The sequence below is a fragment of the Gallus gallus genome, chromosome 11 (assembly GCF_016699485.2).
Source record: "Gallus gallus isolate bGalGal1 chromosome 11, bGalGal1.mat.broiler.GRCg7b, whole genome shotgun sequence".
In the NCBI taxonomy this organism is placed as follows: domain Eukaryota; kingdom Metazoa; phylum Chordata; class Aves; order Galliformes; family Phasianidae; genus Gallus; species Gallus gallus.
The window spans coordinates 6,238,727-6,255,008 of record NC_052542.1 but is presented as its reverse complement, the minus strand read 5'-3'; the positions used below and the strand labels follow the sequence as shown (position 1 = coordinate 6,255,008).

Here is a 16,282-nt window from a genome sequence, read left to right as displayed (position 1 = left end):
AATATAGGTCAACATTTTATATCACACATAAGAACAAAAAAGAACAAAGACAAGCTAGACCTGCAGTCAAAGGAAAGACGTAAGATATGGCAAGGTAATATTTAATCTCATTAATATTTATTAAGATGAAGGTAAAATTATCAGGCAGGCAGACATGCTTATACAGTACCATGTTAATAAATAAATAAATGTGAAACTCATAGCTTGACTGAAAAAGTCTGTAGCAGGACTTCTAGTCCGAAGACCTGCAGTCTTAAATAAGTCTCTGAAGGTGGAATGCTGACAATGCCCTCCTATGCAGACCATAATGGGCAGTTAAACTGAATTGAAATATCTTACAAATGAAAAGGATCCGGGTTTCTGTACAAAAAACAAGTCTGCAGATCTTTTCACTATATATTGAGCTTTAGATCTCTGGTGCCACTTTTCATTGAAGGTAGGTTTTTGCCAGTGCTTTGTTTTGCTGAAATAAGTTTCTCCTCTGTATTTATGAGCTATGTATTTATGGTTCGTTTTGTTTATAATAAATGATGGATTGAAGGGAAACTAGAAAAGCTTCTTTTACATCTCAAGAAAATTTTATGGAGACACTGTTGGGTTTTTAGCGTATTTGTCTCTACTAACATGGTGTTCGTTTCCAGAATGCAGGTTTGTAGCCTTAGTCATTTATCTGCAGATAAATATAGATATAAGTAGCTGAAAATAAAGACTTGTTAACCAGAACAAACCAAATTCAGACAGCAGAATCTTTAGTTTAAGGAATGCACTTTGATCCTACCACAGTAGAAGGTAATGTTATGACGTGAGTGACTTTAACCTGCTATTCATTTCAGATCTTCCTAACATTTTTGGGTTTTTTGGGGGGAAGTGTTTTTAGAGATTGGCAGAGTGACTACTGGAATTCAGTATGAGCTATGTGTATGTGTTTGTTTTAATGTGTAAAATACGCTGCTGTCTTCAAGGTAGTTCACATGTTACAGACAGCATGTTAGTGTTGTATATGTATAATGTGCAAAGAGCACACACCAATCAGTCAAAGCCATCATAGAATTTTGGGGGATCAGTACAGTCAGTACTACACATTGGGTAATTTTCTCTTTAAGGAAAAAAGCAGTAGTTTTTCTAATGGAGCTGTGCCAGGCTTGAGTATATCTCATGGGTGTTGTGTAGCTCTCCAATAACGGTGAGGAAACAAAGTTGTAGACCCTGTTCAAGAGCAGGAGTGGTGGGGTGCCACTGTGACAGGAAACAGTGCTGGCCTTGAACAGTTCTTACTATGATACACCTTGCCGAAGTCTTGTAGTAGGGGATTTCACTAAGGAAACGCATTTTCAGCCTAGAAAAGATGCCACTGTTGTCCAGACAAGTTTATGTGCTGTAGGCTTACTAGCTTAATGGGGTGAGTGGATTTATTTCTTGGGGATCTTTCTTTGTTACTGCCAGAATTCTGAATGGTACACCAGAATTTACTGCTTTCTAAGGTGTTCTAACCATTTGTAGGACAGACTTAACCTGTGGAAGCCAGATGTTTTATATGTAAACAATAGACTTTTTTTTTCAGTATATGTCTTTGGGCCATTGAAAAAATAGTTTTTATCTATCTAACATACTGTTACTGGTTTTTTGAAGCCATAATCTTTTTAAGAACTGGAATTGTGCCAGCTTATAACCTGGCAATTACGGTAATGTCATTTTTCTAATACTTTACAGACCTGCTTGGGAACTAACTGCTGAACTCAACTATTTTAACTTCGACAGCCATCTGTAATTTTCCAGTCTTCTCAGTTAATCACTAAACTTTTGAAAATCTTACTGGTTTAGTACTTTCAAAAAGTGAGTGTTGAGTACATGCTCGGAGAAGGTGGAGTGGTATCTGGTCCAATGTCCTCTGCTGTAGCTGTAGTGTAAAGTGATAAGTTAATGTTTAAGCTGTTCTCTCTGACTGATAGATGCAGCAAATCCAGCTAAAATAAACTTTCAAGTTAAACATACACATCCAGCTTTGCGTGTGTTGTAAAAATCTGATACCACAGGAAATAAAATCAGGCTTCATGAATCTAATTGTATAGAGATAGCGTGGAATGTGTGTACACTTTTTTTTTTCCTGTTCCACTTCAGAAAAGGCTGAAAAAGCAGATGGAGAGGGGTAAAACTAGGTATCCCAAACTGTTATTTTATTTATAGAAGTTAGCAATTGTGTCATTTGCTCTCTTACTCAAGGGAATGTGCTTAGAAGGAAACATTCCTAGTAAGTGAGAACTGTTCTTGGCATCGGCAATGCTCTGACCATAAGAAAGGCTTTAATTACACTGGAACTGAACAACCCAAAACATTAAGTGAAGGCATTTAATGAAGGCACAACGGTTTTGAGTAGTTGAATCTGAAAAGCTGAGTATTGAACAAGTACTTCAGTGGAGTTTAGGATGCATTTGTCGTAATGCCCTCAGCTTTGTGTCTGGCCTCACTGAGGTAGCGTTGCATACCTCATGCACTTCAGTTATAAAAATACTACAATTGGAAATAGTAGGACTGTATTTATTGTTATAGATTTGCGAAAATTCAGTATTTTAACTCAATGATGTAGCAGAAAGAGGAATTTATATTGGCTGTGGATAGATCTGTTCTTTGTCCCAGTGTGGGGATTTTGATAGCATAGACTTCCCAATGTTTTGTGGGTTTCCAAGTTCTCTTCTGCATAGTGAGGACATATTTGGACACGTACCATTGTTAAAGCTCCTTCAGGAACTCCAGAATTTAACTTGAACAAGTTTATGGAGATCAATACTGACTGCAGTAAGAGTCCATTGCAGTACTGTGAAATGCTGTCTTGTGAATGCGTATTCTTACCTCCGTCTACACAGAATAAAAATAAAATGAACAGTATTGGCACAGTGTAAAAACCAACACATCTCTCATAGTAGTATCTTGCAATTGGAATGCTTTTAATGTGAAAATGGGTAAACAACTACTACTATGGATTAAATTCTACTTTGATAATAAATCCAAATCTTTTAAAATATCTGTTCTGATTTCCCCACTCTTCCTCTTCCATCTCTGTAGTTTTGATGGATGAGAGAGGGATTGGAGTGTGGGTGTGGATTTCTTTTATAATAATTCAGTTTCTCATACTCCAAATTATTGTACAATAGCAGATGTTCTCTCATTCCTTTCAGCAAAGGTCATATATGTTGTATCAGTAAGTTTATGAATATTTTCAGGGTTGTTTATTCAATAAGGGCTTTCTTTGCTGTTGAGTGGAACACACTCCTTTGTTTAGTAATGTGAAAGCATATTTGGACTTTCTTAACCCATCCACGGTGTTCGCTTTATTATGCAAAAGAACTTTTCAGATTTTTTAGTGGGGAATAAATCCTGATCTGGCTGGACCCAAACAGTTTGATAGACAGTGCTTTTTTTTTTTTCTTATCATAAGTTTAAAATTATTTTTATTACAATTCCTATCTTTATCATGTCTTTCTGCTGTTGTCAAGATCTAGTGAAATACTGATACTAGTGCAGCAACATCTCTTGCAATCTTTTGTAGTGTGAACAGCTATGGACTTTGAACATTAAGTTTACTGCAGTTGTGTGCTTTTTTTGTTGGCCATAGGAGTGAGAAAGGTGAAAGAGTGAAGTGATGCAAAATAATCAAGAGGAAGCGTTTGTGTTCTGCTTCTTTAGCCTTTTAAAGTGTTAAAGCACTTATTTACAAAACATAATCTTTTCCTGTCTCCCTCTTTTCTTATTCCAAAGGGAAAAAATATGAAAACTGGGTCACTTGACATATACTTAGGTGGAAATCAAGCTAGTTCATGAGACTCATTAGAGCGGAATATGTAACTGTAAGGTGGCTCCAGGAAATACATCAGAAGACAGTCTAGTTGAAAATTAGTCCAAACGTGTAGATAACTTTCCTTTGAAGTCTCCCCAGACCCCTCTGAGACTTGGATTATGAGTCCAACCTCCCAGTGAGGCTTGGGTACGTTAAGGAGATTGAGGTTTCAGACAGCTTGCAACACATACACAATATTTTAAACTTCCAGTGCTAATAAAAATTCAGCACAATGAACTGAATCTGCATGATGTGACAATTCCTGAAGCGATTTTTTGTTATTGTTTTAGGAGAGAGTTGTGCTACCTATAATTCAGGAAAAAAGCGAACATGACAACAAAAACTATTGAGCTTAAAATTTTTACTTTTTTAAGTATACAGAGCAACACAAGTATGTAAAGCTAAATTCTGAAAATGTGTTTAAAAACAGAAGGGTATACTTTGAGCAAAACCAGAATTGAGCTAATATTTTTTTTGTGTTGTCTTTTGTGCGTGTATGTGTGTTCTGTCAGTCATCAGTGTTTTAAAATCATCTGGTTTATGGCTTTTGCCAAACTTGGTTATGGTAAAAATTCTGACATTGCAGAGAAGGTTTAGTAGGAGAAAAGTTGAAGTTGTTAACGTTATTGTCTGTGCTTACATAATAATTAACTATTTATACTACATTAGGTATGTAAATGCTTTGACAGAAAAATGCGTCATGTACCTGCTAGCAATACCAAATTCTACCAATGGAGGGTAGCAGTAATCATCCCTTACAAGCAACTGTGTAAAATTTGTCTGTCTTCTGAAACCTGCAAATCTGATTTCTTATGCGCTGTTCTTGTGTTTCAGGTGCAGATATTTGGAAGTTTTAAAACTGGGTTATATTTACCTACAAGGTTAGTAATTATGCTGTATACATTTCATACAGAAAGAAGGATATCCTGTGGAATCTGTACCCCTGTAGTGATTTATCCCATATTCCAGTATCTGTTGTATACTTCTGCACATATGTCCATACACTTCTTTTATTAAGAAAGGGTTGTGCTATTAATACTCTGCAGAATGTACAGAAATACAGTAATTAATGCTACTAACTGTAATGCATCTATATAGATTTCACATTATCAGTAAAAGATCTGAATTACTATGTTGTAAGAAATAAATAAATATTGTGATTTGGCTTTATTAAGAGACTGAACCAAAATAAGAAGTCAGCCTTAAAAGAAAAGCTGAATTTCATCATCTAGAGATGAAAACATGTAGGGCTACCTTGTTAATGTTAGCATTGAAGATTAAAAAAAAAAATCAATGTTGTACTGTTTATTTTCTTTTATCTTCTTTTGTGAAATCTGTATAGTAGTTAACCTCTACCTTTTCAAAATCTGTTACTAGTTTTCATAAAGAAAAGTCATTGCTCTATGACATTATTGTCTTCTGTATAGAAATTATAAGTATTTTTGACAATTAAATAGAAATAGAATGAAAGGCTTAAATGGCTGCAGGAATTAAAGGCATTTACATAGAATAAGTCTGAGATTAACATTTTAATTCAATTCTGTAGATATTCCGAAATACTTCTTGGGAACATGAGAAATTAATATCCAGTACTGACTATGAGTGATACCTGAGTCAGCTCACCTCCTGATGTCAGATCATGAGAGTTACTACGTGAACTGTTTTAGTCTAAGAAGTTGCAGAAAACCTGAATTGGTCCTTTTTTGTTTAAAAAGTTAGAAGGCCTACAAATACGTATTGTGTTTGTGCTTGGCCTCATTCTTGACCTTTTCACATAGATTTTAAATGGGCTTAATTAAACTTGATTGTACACTGGTAATGCAAGGCATTCCTATCCACATGACTGATAGCTATAGTTCTGTACTGTATTTGCTTAATTGTTCTGATGTTGATGGAATAACAAAAAAAGGTTTGTTGTTTTCTACTTGATTCCATATACTTTGTTTTCTCCATATTGGTTTTAAATGAGTTTTTGGCGGAGAACAAATGCGGGTACTTTGAAAACAGTATAGACTTATGGAAAACCTTCCTGTGGCAGTTCTTCCCTAAATTTCAAAATAACCAACATTCACCTGTTGGTAATTAATTCACTGTAGCATTCTAACAAAGCTTGTCTTTGCGCTGTTTTTTTCACTCCCTCGTAACTCAATAGTCAATCTAGATTTCAGGTCCTTGAATTCAAAGAGACCTACAATGTCTTTTTAATTCTGTTACTCCATGCTAGAATTTCTCTAATATCCTTCTACTTGCGCAGAATTTTCAGTATCAGCTTGTGTGATTGTTCAGCTGCTGGATCTTTGTATTATCTTGCAGGTAATATGTGTACTCAAGGTGATGAGAGAGTTGCCTTTTCTTTCCTAGTGTACATCAGAAAGATGTCTCCTACTGCCGCCATCAGCATCATTAGTGTGTTAAACACTAGTTTAGTTAAAGTAAATTAGAAGAGAAGTGTTCAGCGCCTTTTCCTGCTCTCCAAGCAGGTTTAAACATGGTTTTCAGAAACTTGCTGAATGCCGCCTGTCCTTGTCAGCTAAATGGTATGCAGTTGAACTGGTGCTGAACTTGCCTGTTGCTGACATTAGTTGTTGTCATGAGTTGTTTCATCTAGTGCAGATGTAGTTTCCTTGAATGCTTTGAGGATGTTAAAGCATCGTTATTTGTGAATGAGCAAACCTATAAAACCTATGTGGAGGGGAAGGGTAGGGGCAGTGTTCTTACATTTTTACTTCTATTTTTATTTTTTTACTGTATTTTGTTACGCACTTCTCCATGTTCCTGAAGTGACCTTAGCTATACTTAACTATAGGGTTATACGCTTGCCTTCTTTGCATAGGAAATCAAGAAAAAGGTTGAGAAGCAAAGAGGAAAGAAGAGTAATTAGGGTTTCAGCTCCCTGCGTAGCCAAATGAATGTCAGTGTGCGTTGGCGGGAAGTGTAGAGGGATGGAGATACTTCTTCAAGGAGCTGAGTTAATGAGTGAAGTTAATTAGAAGGTTTGATCTTATTTAACAGCTTGTTGCTTCCTGAAAAGTTGCCACGTTTTTCTCTCTCTTCCCTGCTCCCTGTTGTTAGCACTACATGCCAGCTGCTTACCATGCACCCGCTCTGGTGCTCGGATCACCCGGAAAACAACCTTTGAGTTGTGAGGAGGCAGGAAATTACCCCTGGAGTGTGGGTTGTTTTGTTGGTTTGTTCTTTTTTGCAGGTGGGGGGGGGAGGGGCTGAATGGGTATTGGTTTCTGCCAGGCTCGTTAGTATATGAATTGATTTGCTGTAGATTAGACAAATACCAGACTTGGAGTAAAGAAGACAGGACTGTGCATCTGGGAGAGGAAGATGGGGAGCAGGGCTTTCCATTTCAGTGACTAGCTGTTAAATTGACCTTAACAGTGAATACAGCCCAAAAATGATTCACAATTACTTACTTTCTTGCTCTGAATTACTCTGGAGAAGCTGATCCCTCTCTGCTGACCGTGTGATGTGAGGAGATTAATGTCTGACTTTGGCAAGCCGGTTGATTTGTATGTGTATCAGTCCTCTGCTCTTGGTAATCTGAAATGTTCTTTATCTTCCCAAGCATAAGAGTTCACCCCCACCCCTTTCCAAAGAATATAAAGAATAAATTATTTGGCTAAGCTGCATTCTGTCAGCTTACTTCTAGTTACATGTGGTACACACATGGTACAATTGTCTGTCTTTTTGCTGTAATAATTTGAAAATATCTATTATTTCTTTTCATTTCAGTGATATTGACTTAGTCGTGTTTGGAAAATGGGAGACGTTACCTCTTTGGACCCTGGAAGAAGCTCTTAGAAAGCACAATGTAGCAGATGAAAACTCAGTAAAGGTTTTAGATAAAGCAACTGTAAGTTTGGGAAAGGAGGGTGTTTCCTTGTTCTAAGCTAAATTTCTAGACAAAGGAAGAATGTTGTTAAAAGGATAGATACTCAAAAGCAGAAGCTACTTCACATATACATTTAAAGTAGAACCTTTTATTTAATGATGGTTTTATTTCTGACAAAATAATTGATGGTGTTCCAAAAGAAACATTTCTTCTATTGGGAAAAAGTCTTTGGAGTTTCCACGCAGCACAGCACATGCTTGCTTTCAAGTGTGCTTATGCTAGTCATTGAGGTGAATTAATGTAATCAAACTTGTAAATTTCTGGACAGAGTTTGTACATAAGTAAGTGAAATATATGTATTTTTTATTGCAAGTAAGCAGACATGATATGCTTTCATGCAGAAGTAGTAAGTACAGTATCAGTATTGCATAAATATTTAACGGTATTTCTTGTGCGGGATGGGATTAATTCTATTCTGACTTCCTTTTGCTTATTGTAAGACTGTGTTAAGGGTGTTGAAGTTTAAACAGGTGTCTGATTGCTATCATTAGTGAAGGATAATTTGGAAATCATGCAGGTGGAGATACAATAGAGTGCTCTCAATACCTTCTGCTTCTTGTTTAAAGATAATTTTGCTGAGGAATCTGTGTCTTTTCTTAGGAGTGTGTGTGTTCCATTTATTTCTAAAGCGTTTGTCTCCCTCTGGTGTTTGTTTCTTCTACTAGTACTGCGCTACACCAGAAACTGTCTAAAACCAATGTAAAAGAAATAACTTTGAAGCTGAAGTGTTATGCTCTGTTAAAACAGTATAGTAAACTGAAAACAACATATATGAGTTAAAAAAAGCAAAATTTGAACAGATAGGCAGAGTGTTCATAACTAGATAGGAGTCCTGTTTTTTCTATTTGCCTTTTCTCTATGAATTCATAATGTATATCAGTTTTATTGATGCATATCATTAAGAATGAAAACAAATGTGTGTTGGAAGTGTGTTGACTTCATCTGTCTTTCTTTTGCAGGTACCTATTATTAAACTGACAGATTCCTTCACGGAAGTAAAAGTTGATATCAGTTTTAATGTACAGAATGGGGTTAAAGCAGCACAGCTCATCAAAGATTTTATCAAGGTTAGGCAATACTGTGGTAGAGGTATAGAGCTGAATATGTCATGACTTAATTTGACTCTGTTTTACTTTGACCTGCCCCCTTACTGCAGAAATGCATTCACAGCTAGTTTTTGTTGTCTGGTAGTACTGTGTGTAATTCTTAGGTTTATTGCCATTAAAGACATGAAGTGAGTAAAATGTACAAAGAGAGTACATATGGAAATGTTACAATGATACAGTGACTCGTGGAAATGCACTAATACTGACTTTGGATGTTCTGCTCTTTTAACTGTGCTCCTGTGAACATAAAATCAGTAGTGCTCTGCAGTCTTGTAGCAGGTAGGAATAATCTTGTTCTAGGTTGAATATTGTTCCAGCATACAAATGCTGATTAAGTAGGGTAAGTCAGACACAGCAAGTTATTGTTCAGGAATTCCCTGATAGCTGTCTCATGGATACTGTTACCTTTTGTGTTTTTTTTTTCTCCATATATTGGATATATTACAGTATCTGGATATATTACAATATCTTTATATACTTTTCTCCGATTCAGTGTATTGGACACTTGTGGTAAATGTTTTATGGAAATAGTAGAAAATGTTACTTGGATTTTCGTGTTCTGTGTAAGGATATGAAGTGCGGTCTCATTTTGGTGATACAGTATTGGTTTTCTACAGCTAAGTGCTTTGTTTTGGTTTTAGCCAAACTAACAACAAGAAAAATAAAGTATTTCAATAGTTAGATAAGCAAAACTCCTTCAGGAAAATCAGTGAGTCTGAGTAAAGCAAGCACTTTAAATCAAAATGATTAGAAATCATGTATGTCTATCTTGATAATGTCATTGAGTTGCAAGGTAACTTCCAAGCATTGGGGGATTTTCTCAGTTGCTCACGAGCTAGATGTATGGACTTCGACTTGTTAATCTTTGGTTCTTTTATCTGTATATAGTAGTAAGTATGAAAGTAACTCGGTTTGTTTCTACTTCAACCTATAGAAGTTGTATAGGAGAAAAAAAATCTTCATTCTTTGCTCGGTTTTGGCATAATAGTCTTAAGTACTTGTCTGTCTAGTACTGTCTGTATGTGCTTATATAAGCCTTCTGCCTAAAATTTGTGTATTTGAGGCTTTTTAACATCAGTTGTTTATATGCATCAGGGTATCCTAACACTTCATTTCTTCTTTTTCAGAAATATCCTGTATTACCATATCTAGTTTTAGTATTGAAACAGTTCCTGTTGCAGAGGGACCTTAATGAAGTATTCACAGGTGGAATTGGTTCTTACAGTCTTTTTTTAATGGCTGTCAGTTTCCTTCAGGTAAGCTTAATGAAATCTATTACTGCTGATGCTAATAGGTGTATATTAAGGGATTTAATTGTTAAACTTAATAATTTAATCCCTTCTGTTTGTGGCTTTGCGCTCCCTTTTCGTTTACAAATAGTCACATCGCACCTGTCTTCTGTTCTGTCTTCCTTACTGCTGCTTCTGGAATTAGAGGAGATGTTTGAAACATCCATTAGTGTATCGATACCAGGTCTTGAGCATGGTACTGTTAGTGTTAGATACAGCTGTTCTTTGTAACACTTGGTTTCCAGCTCGTACCTTTTGTATGTGGTTAAATGAATACAATAGAATTTTATTTGCTTGTTTAGATTTTTAACCTGGCAAAGAATAATGATTTTACTTTCTGTTAAATATCAGAGAACAGAGTTCATAAGCTAAATCCATTTTGTTGTTTTGGGCTGAGAAAATACTGCAGAAGTACAAAGTAGCAAGTTCTGTCTTCTAGCTTCTTTTTTTTTTTCTTGTATTTAATCTTATTGTTTAACTGTGTGTATGCACTCTGTGTGTGTATATTTGTACTTCTTCATATTGTAGTTACTTTTAAACCTGAGTCTTGAACTGGAGATCAGTGTTTGCTCAGTGCAATTTTCAGTTGACAACTGAGCAGAAAAGAAATGAAGGTAACAGGCATATCTTTTTGAAGCAAACCAGAACCTCTCCCATTCCCATTGTTTTTTTTCTAATTGTAACTAATGGCATCTCCATTTGCAATAACAGATCCAGTCAAGTTTTATATCAATTACAAAACCAATTTGTAGTCTCTTAGGCTGTGTGCTTAACAGTAAGGGGGTTAATTTATGTACCTTTGTAGACTGAAATCCTGTATTTTTATTTCAAACCCAGGTTTTTGAAGATCAAGTTGATTCTGGAGTACTCTTTTTTTGTGTACGAACTCTGCCATTGGCACTGAAGTTGACTTACTGAACTGAAAGTTCAAATACATAGTATATTAGAACACAGAATATTAGAAACACATTTAAAATTCAAATATAAAGGCAGAAATACTTGCCAGCCTTATTGTAAAGAGGTAATGAGTTTATAAAAGCTTTGATTACGTCTTGTTTCAGAGGGGCAGGGCAGCTTTATCAAGAATAGTTACTACATTCAGATATGTTTACTTTATTATTATGTATTACTTATTATATTTCAACGTGCTTGCTTTGAATTAGAAAAGAGTATGAAGGTAAACAGAAGAGGACTTACAGGCACTTGAAGTATTAAGAAGATTATTTTTTTCTTCTCTTCTTAATAGCTGCATCCCAGAGAAGATGCCTGCACACCCAATGCCAACTATGGTGTTCTTTTAATAGAGTTTTTTGAATTATATGGACGTCACTTCAATTATCTGAAGACCGGAATCCGAATAAAGGATGGTGGCTCTTACGTTGCCAAAGACGAAGTGCAAAAAAGCATGCTGGATGGCTATAGACCGTCAATGCTGTATATTGAGGATCCATTACAGCCAGGTATCCTCACAAACCGTGCTTTTCTGCGTTGACGAAGAGAATGCTTAATTCAAGAGTTAAACCAAAGAATAGTGTAGTGACCACCAAAACTCAAAGAAATGCCTTGTTCGTGTCTGAGAACACAAGATGCCCTCTGAATGTGGTGACTTTGTTTTTTTTAAGATGTTCCTAGCACATGCTACCTTGTCATCCAAGAGTGTGCCTATGCTACTGTCAGGAAATTTGGGTATAAGAAGGCATACTAAACTGCTTTATAGTCCTAAAGAGCTGTGACAGCAATATAGCTACAGCAATGCAGGCATGACTATGAGCTGGCTGTGTGTGTATATGTCCTTCCAAGCCCTACAATTCTGTGATTCTGTGAATGAGAAGAGTGGGCATAAGGATATATTATAAAGCACAAAGGTGCAACCGCGATAGAGGCAGACACAGGTTTGAAAGGGACCTCCGGTGATCATCTAGTCCAACCCCCACTCTGTGATTCTTTAGAATCATGTAAACAAGATAACTGTATTCTGTCTTGTTACTTTTATGTTAAATTCAGTTGTTAACATGAATGGGTGTATTCTGAAGTGGTAAATGATGTGCTGTTTTAGAAAAGAGTGAATGTTCTTCCAATCTAACTGTTGCCCAGGATAGTACTGTTACATTTGTAATACATGCAGTACATTATTTTTATTTCTATTTGTATTTTTCTTCATCTATTGAACTTTAACCCTTTTGGATATCCATACGTGTAAATATCTGTAGGTTTCCTAAATTCTATTATATGTTTAGGCTTCACTAGTAGTCTTGTATTGTAAAAGTTTAACTGTAGTGGGGTGGAACTTAAGGACAGTTTAAAACAAAAACAAAAACAAAAAAACGTAACTGTCCCCTGTCGGAAAGGAGATAATCATGGTTTCAGTTTCATATATTTATTTATATTCTTATTTTAAGGTAATGATGTTGGGAGGAGTTCATATGGTGCCATGCAAGTGAAACAGGCTTTTGATTATGCCTATGTTGTTTTGAGCCATGCAGTTTCCCCAATAGCTAAATATTATCCCAACAACGAAACCGAAAGGTAAATTTTATGAGTCTAAATCTCAGACATTAATTGCTGATGTTCTTGTGTACCTAAAATTAATTGTTTTGGGTTTTTCTTCTTTTCTCCTGGTTTACAGTATATTAGGTAGAATAATTAGAGTAACACAAGAAGTGGCCACCTACAGAGACTGGATATCAAAGCAGTGGGGAATGCAAAGTCGGACTGAGTCTTCATGTAATGGTAAGATTTGACTAAGCATGATTGACAGACTTCCTGCGTATTTTGATTACATGCAATTTTTTTATTGCTTCTGCTCCACATAAGGCAATGCATACATCTTAATATAAGTTTATTTGTGAAGTGGAGATGGATTTTCTTGTGTTTTCACCCAGAAAATTTAAACTTCAACAAGAAAGGTTATATCATAGCATCATTATTCTACAGTGATAGATTTGGTCAGTATGGATGTCTGTAAAGAGCACTGGTTTGTAAAACTAAGCTCCTGACAAACATGAGATTTAAATCACGTGTTGTTATTGTCACACTTCCTTTGTAGATAGTGTTTGAAAAAGATTTATTAGGGATGCTAGTTAAAATCCAAATATTTACCTTTTGTTCATCTTTTATTTTTAATGTTTAACGTAATGTCTATCTACAGAAGCAGTATTTAAACAAGGATTGACCATATAAGTGAAATAAGTCTTTAGAACAGGGAAATAATAATTGTGACTGATATTTTGTTATTACTAACAAATGGAAACACACAAGATCTATATAGAGGACTTGTTGAAAAATGTATTTTAAAATCATCTTTTTTTTCATTGCCCAATAACAAGTTGTCAGTCTCTTTGGGTGTAGGTGTATCTGCTAGCTGGAAGTTTTCAAATTAAAATTAATTATAGTACTCTACAGTTAATTTTAGAATGTTAGCTACCGGAAGTCTTCTCCTTTTATCCATTAAATCAGAGAAGATGCACAAGTACCGGTCTTCAGGCTAGGCTGCGGTTTTGTTTGTTTTTAAAGATATTCTTAGTGATTTCCCCCTATGGGCCATTTCTGTTTTACTTCTCTGTAGATCTTTGTGGCACTGCTGTACCACTGGCAATGGCAGTCAACCGTAGTTTGGTCCTGCAATCTCCGTAGCGTGACTTATCTACCTCTTGAGACGTATGAAGCTGTATACAAATAAAACTAGTGGTGCAATAAACGTGTATTACATAAATCTATTAGAAAGCCAATTCAATACAAGTTGTCCAAAAAAGCCTGACAGCCTTTAAGGTGGATACTAGTTACTGGGAAAGAAGCAGAGGTAACTCCAAGGTGCAATATGTGGGACAAAGCAATTATTTAACAATAAAACCTTATATTATGGAGGTAATGGTAACAGCTGCAATGTTCACCTCACAGGTTTAGTTTACATTAAAGTTCTGATTCTTTTGATTTATTAAAGTAGAAGTTAAGAAGTAGAAGAGTTCTGTGTCTTGTATTTCCAGTTGAGGGAATCATACAAAGCCAACGAGAGTTATTTGGAGTTCTTATGACCCTAACAGCTCCAGTAGAAAACGGCTGGAAGTTGCTGAATGCTGAGTGTATGGGAGCAGTATATAGGCCTAAAATAAAGCTAAATATAGAGTGCTATTTAAGCATGCTGTAAAGCAGTTCTATTAAACTGCACATCTGGGCTCTGTTAACTGCCCTCTTCCATGCCTTATCTCTCTTTCATCCTGAACTGTGGGTAATGCTTGGTTGTTCTCATAGTGTACAAGAATGGATCTTGTCAGTAATCCACCATAGCCTCTGCAAAGTATTTGTTTGCTGCATGCAGTACATACACACAAACATACAAATGTGCGTGTATGTATTAGAGGTATGTACAGACAGATGTCTGTCCATGTCCTGCTGGGTATAATAGATACGTAATACCTGAGTGGGTGCATATATTGAAAAAAATAACAATTAATGTCACTTAATGTATGTTGGTGCTTTTGTCTCATTTTTAATAGGTAATGGAGTAACCTTGATAGTAGATAATCAGCAACTAGACAAATGCAACAATAATCTCGCTGAAGAGAATGAAGCACTGGGAAAACCTAGAAATAAAACTTCAGAAACACTTAGTAAACATTCTTCAAATTCTTCATCAGGTCCCTTATCGTCCTCATCATCTACGCTGTCCAGCTCTAGTGATGTAGTAAGTTGGAGGTTTTCTGCATTTTGATTTTGAACTGTGTTTTCCTTATTGGTATTGCTACAGAACATGTTGGGAAAGCATAGAACCAGAGTTAAGTATTTCATCCAGGATCCTAACTTGTGTAAGATACTCTCTCTTACGCAATTCTTGCACATGTAGATTGCAGTGTGTTTTTTGACGCCATGCATGTAAGAAAGTGAGTGCAGTAGATACGAAGCTACATAGCCCTTTTTTACCTGTGTTTTTTGTTGTTGTTGTTGTTTTTTTTTTAAAGACTGGTAGTCCTAATCTGAATGCTTAAAAAGGAAAATAGAAAATGTCTTAGAAATAAATCTGTTTGAATGAGAATTCTATTTAAAAAATAAGAAATGAAAAATATAGCCTAACGTTGGAATCACGAACCAGTACATTTTAAAATCTGTTTACTCAGTAAGAATTCCGAATTGAAAGTTTAATAAACAATGTTTCAAGTTTTATCCATTGCTAGCTTTATTTCTAAGGGAAAACTCACTCACTTGTAGAAAAACACACTTGTTCTTAAGAAAAACTCACTAATACTTTACATTTTCCTGAAGGATTCTGATGGAACACCTTGTAAAACCTCTAAGCAATTGAGTTGTCGCCAGCCTACGACAAACAGAGTGGGGTCACAAGAAGTATCACTGGAATCCTCCCAGTCAAGTGGGAAAACACAAAACAGCCAAACAGGCAATACATCCAGCAACACGAACAAATCTCAGGTTTGTGAAACGTTTAAACGTTACAGCTGCCTAGATTGACTATTACACATGCCCTCTATGGAAGGATAGTTTGTTCTGGAAAGAAAACATTGTTTTTCTCCTCTCCTTTGTTCCACTAGAAAACGCTGAGTGCTGTTTGCATTTAAAATTCACCCAGATCTCTGTCTAGCTTAGTTCTGTGCTTTTCCCAGTCTTAAACATATTCAGTTGGATTGACTTTATTTTGGGAAGTCTAGACTTGTTAGAAGTATGTGTTTGTGTTGTAAAAATTTTCCTTTTTGCAAAGATTTTGTCAGTTCGTTCTTAACTGTGAAGCACAAGAAATAATGGGACTTGTGTATGCTTTTGTAAATAACAGTTAGCAAAAACGTGTATGTAAAACAATGACTGGCTGCTGTGTTAGCTGGTGATCCTTGTTGAAATGCCTTTTAGTGAAGGAGATGGAGATGTTTGCTGACACATGAAATTCCTTCTCATTTCCCCTTAAATTCAAATATCTCTATGATGAGACCTAACAGCATATACACCAGGGGATTTCTCTTTTTGAAGAATACTTTGGTGACAGCTCAGTAATCTGGAAATACAATATGCCTCTATATTCAGCATACCTCTGAATATATGCAGTTCAAATTTTTCTACTTCTTCAGAATTTAGGGCTATTTTAATGAATGAAAAATAGTCTGGAATCTAATGGAATGTTCCTGAAAAGTAAATTTGAAGACTTGCTGCC

At 35.8% G+C, this 16,282-nt stretch overlaps 1 protein-coding gene across 1 annotated transcript in view; it reads left to right on the top strand.

The window, feature by feature from the left end:
- Positions 1-16,282, top strand: part of PAPD5 (poly(A) RNA polymerase D5, non-canonical) — a 37,549-nt gene that overhangs the window by 17,766 nt on the left and 3,501 nt on the right. Inside the window, exons 3-11 of the mRNA XM_015292408.4 lie at positions 4,667-4,713; positions 7,577-7,697; positions 8,696-8,803; positions 9,970-10,098; positions 11,378-11,591; positions 12,531-12,657; positions 12,758-12,861; positions 14,625-14,812; positions 15,388-15,552. Coding sequence (XP_015147894.1) covers positions 4,667-4,713; positions 7,577-7,697; positions 8,696-8,803; positions 9,970-10,098; positions 11,378-11,591; positions 12,531-12,657; positions 12,758-12,861; positions 14,625-14,812; positions 15,388-15,552 — 1,203 coding nt within the window. The remainder of the gene's footprint in view (positions 1-4,666; positions 4,714-7,576; positions 7,698-8,695; positions 8,804-9,969; positions 10,099-11,377; positions 11,592-12,530; positions 12,658-12,757; positions 12,862-14,624; positions 14,813-15,387; positions 15,553-16,282) is intronic.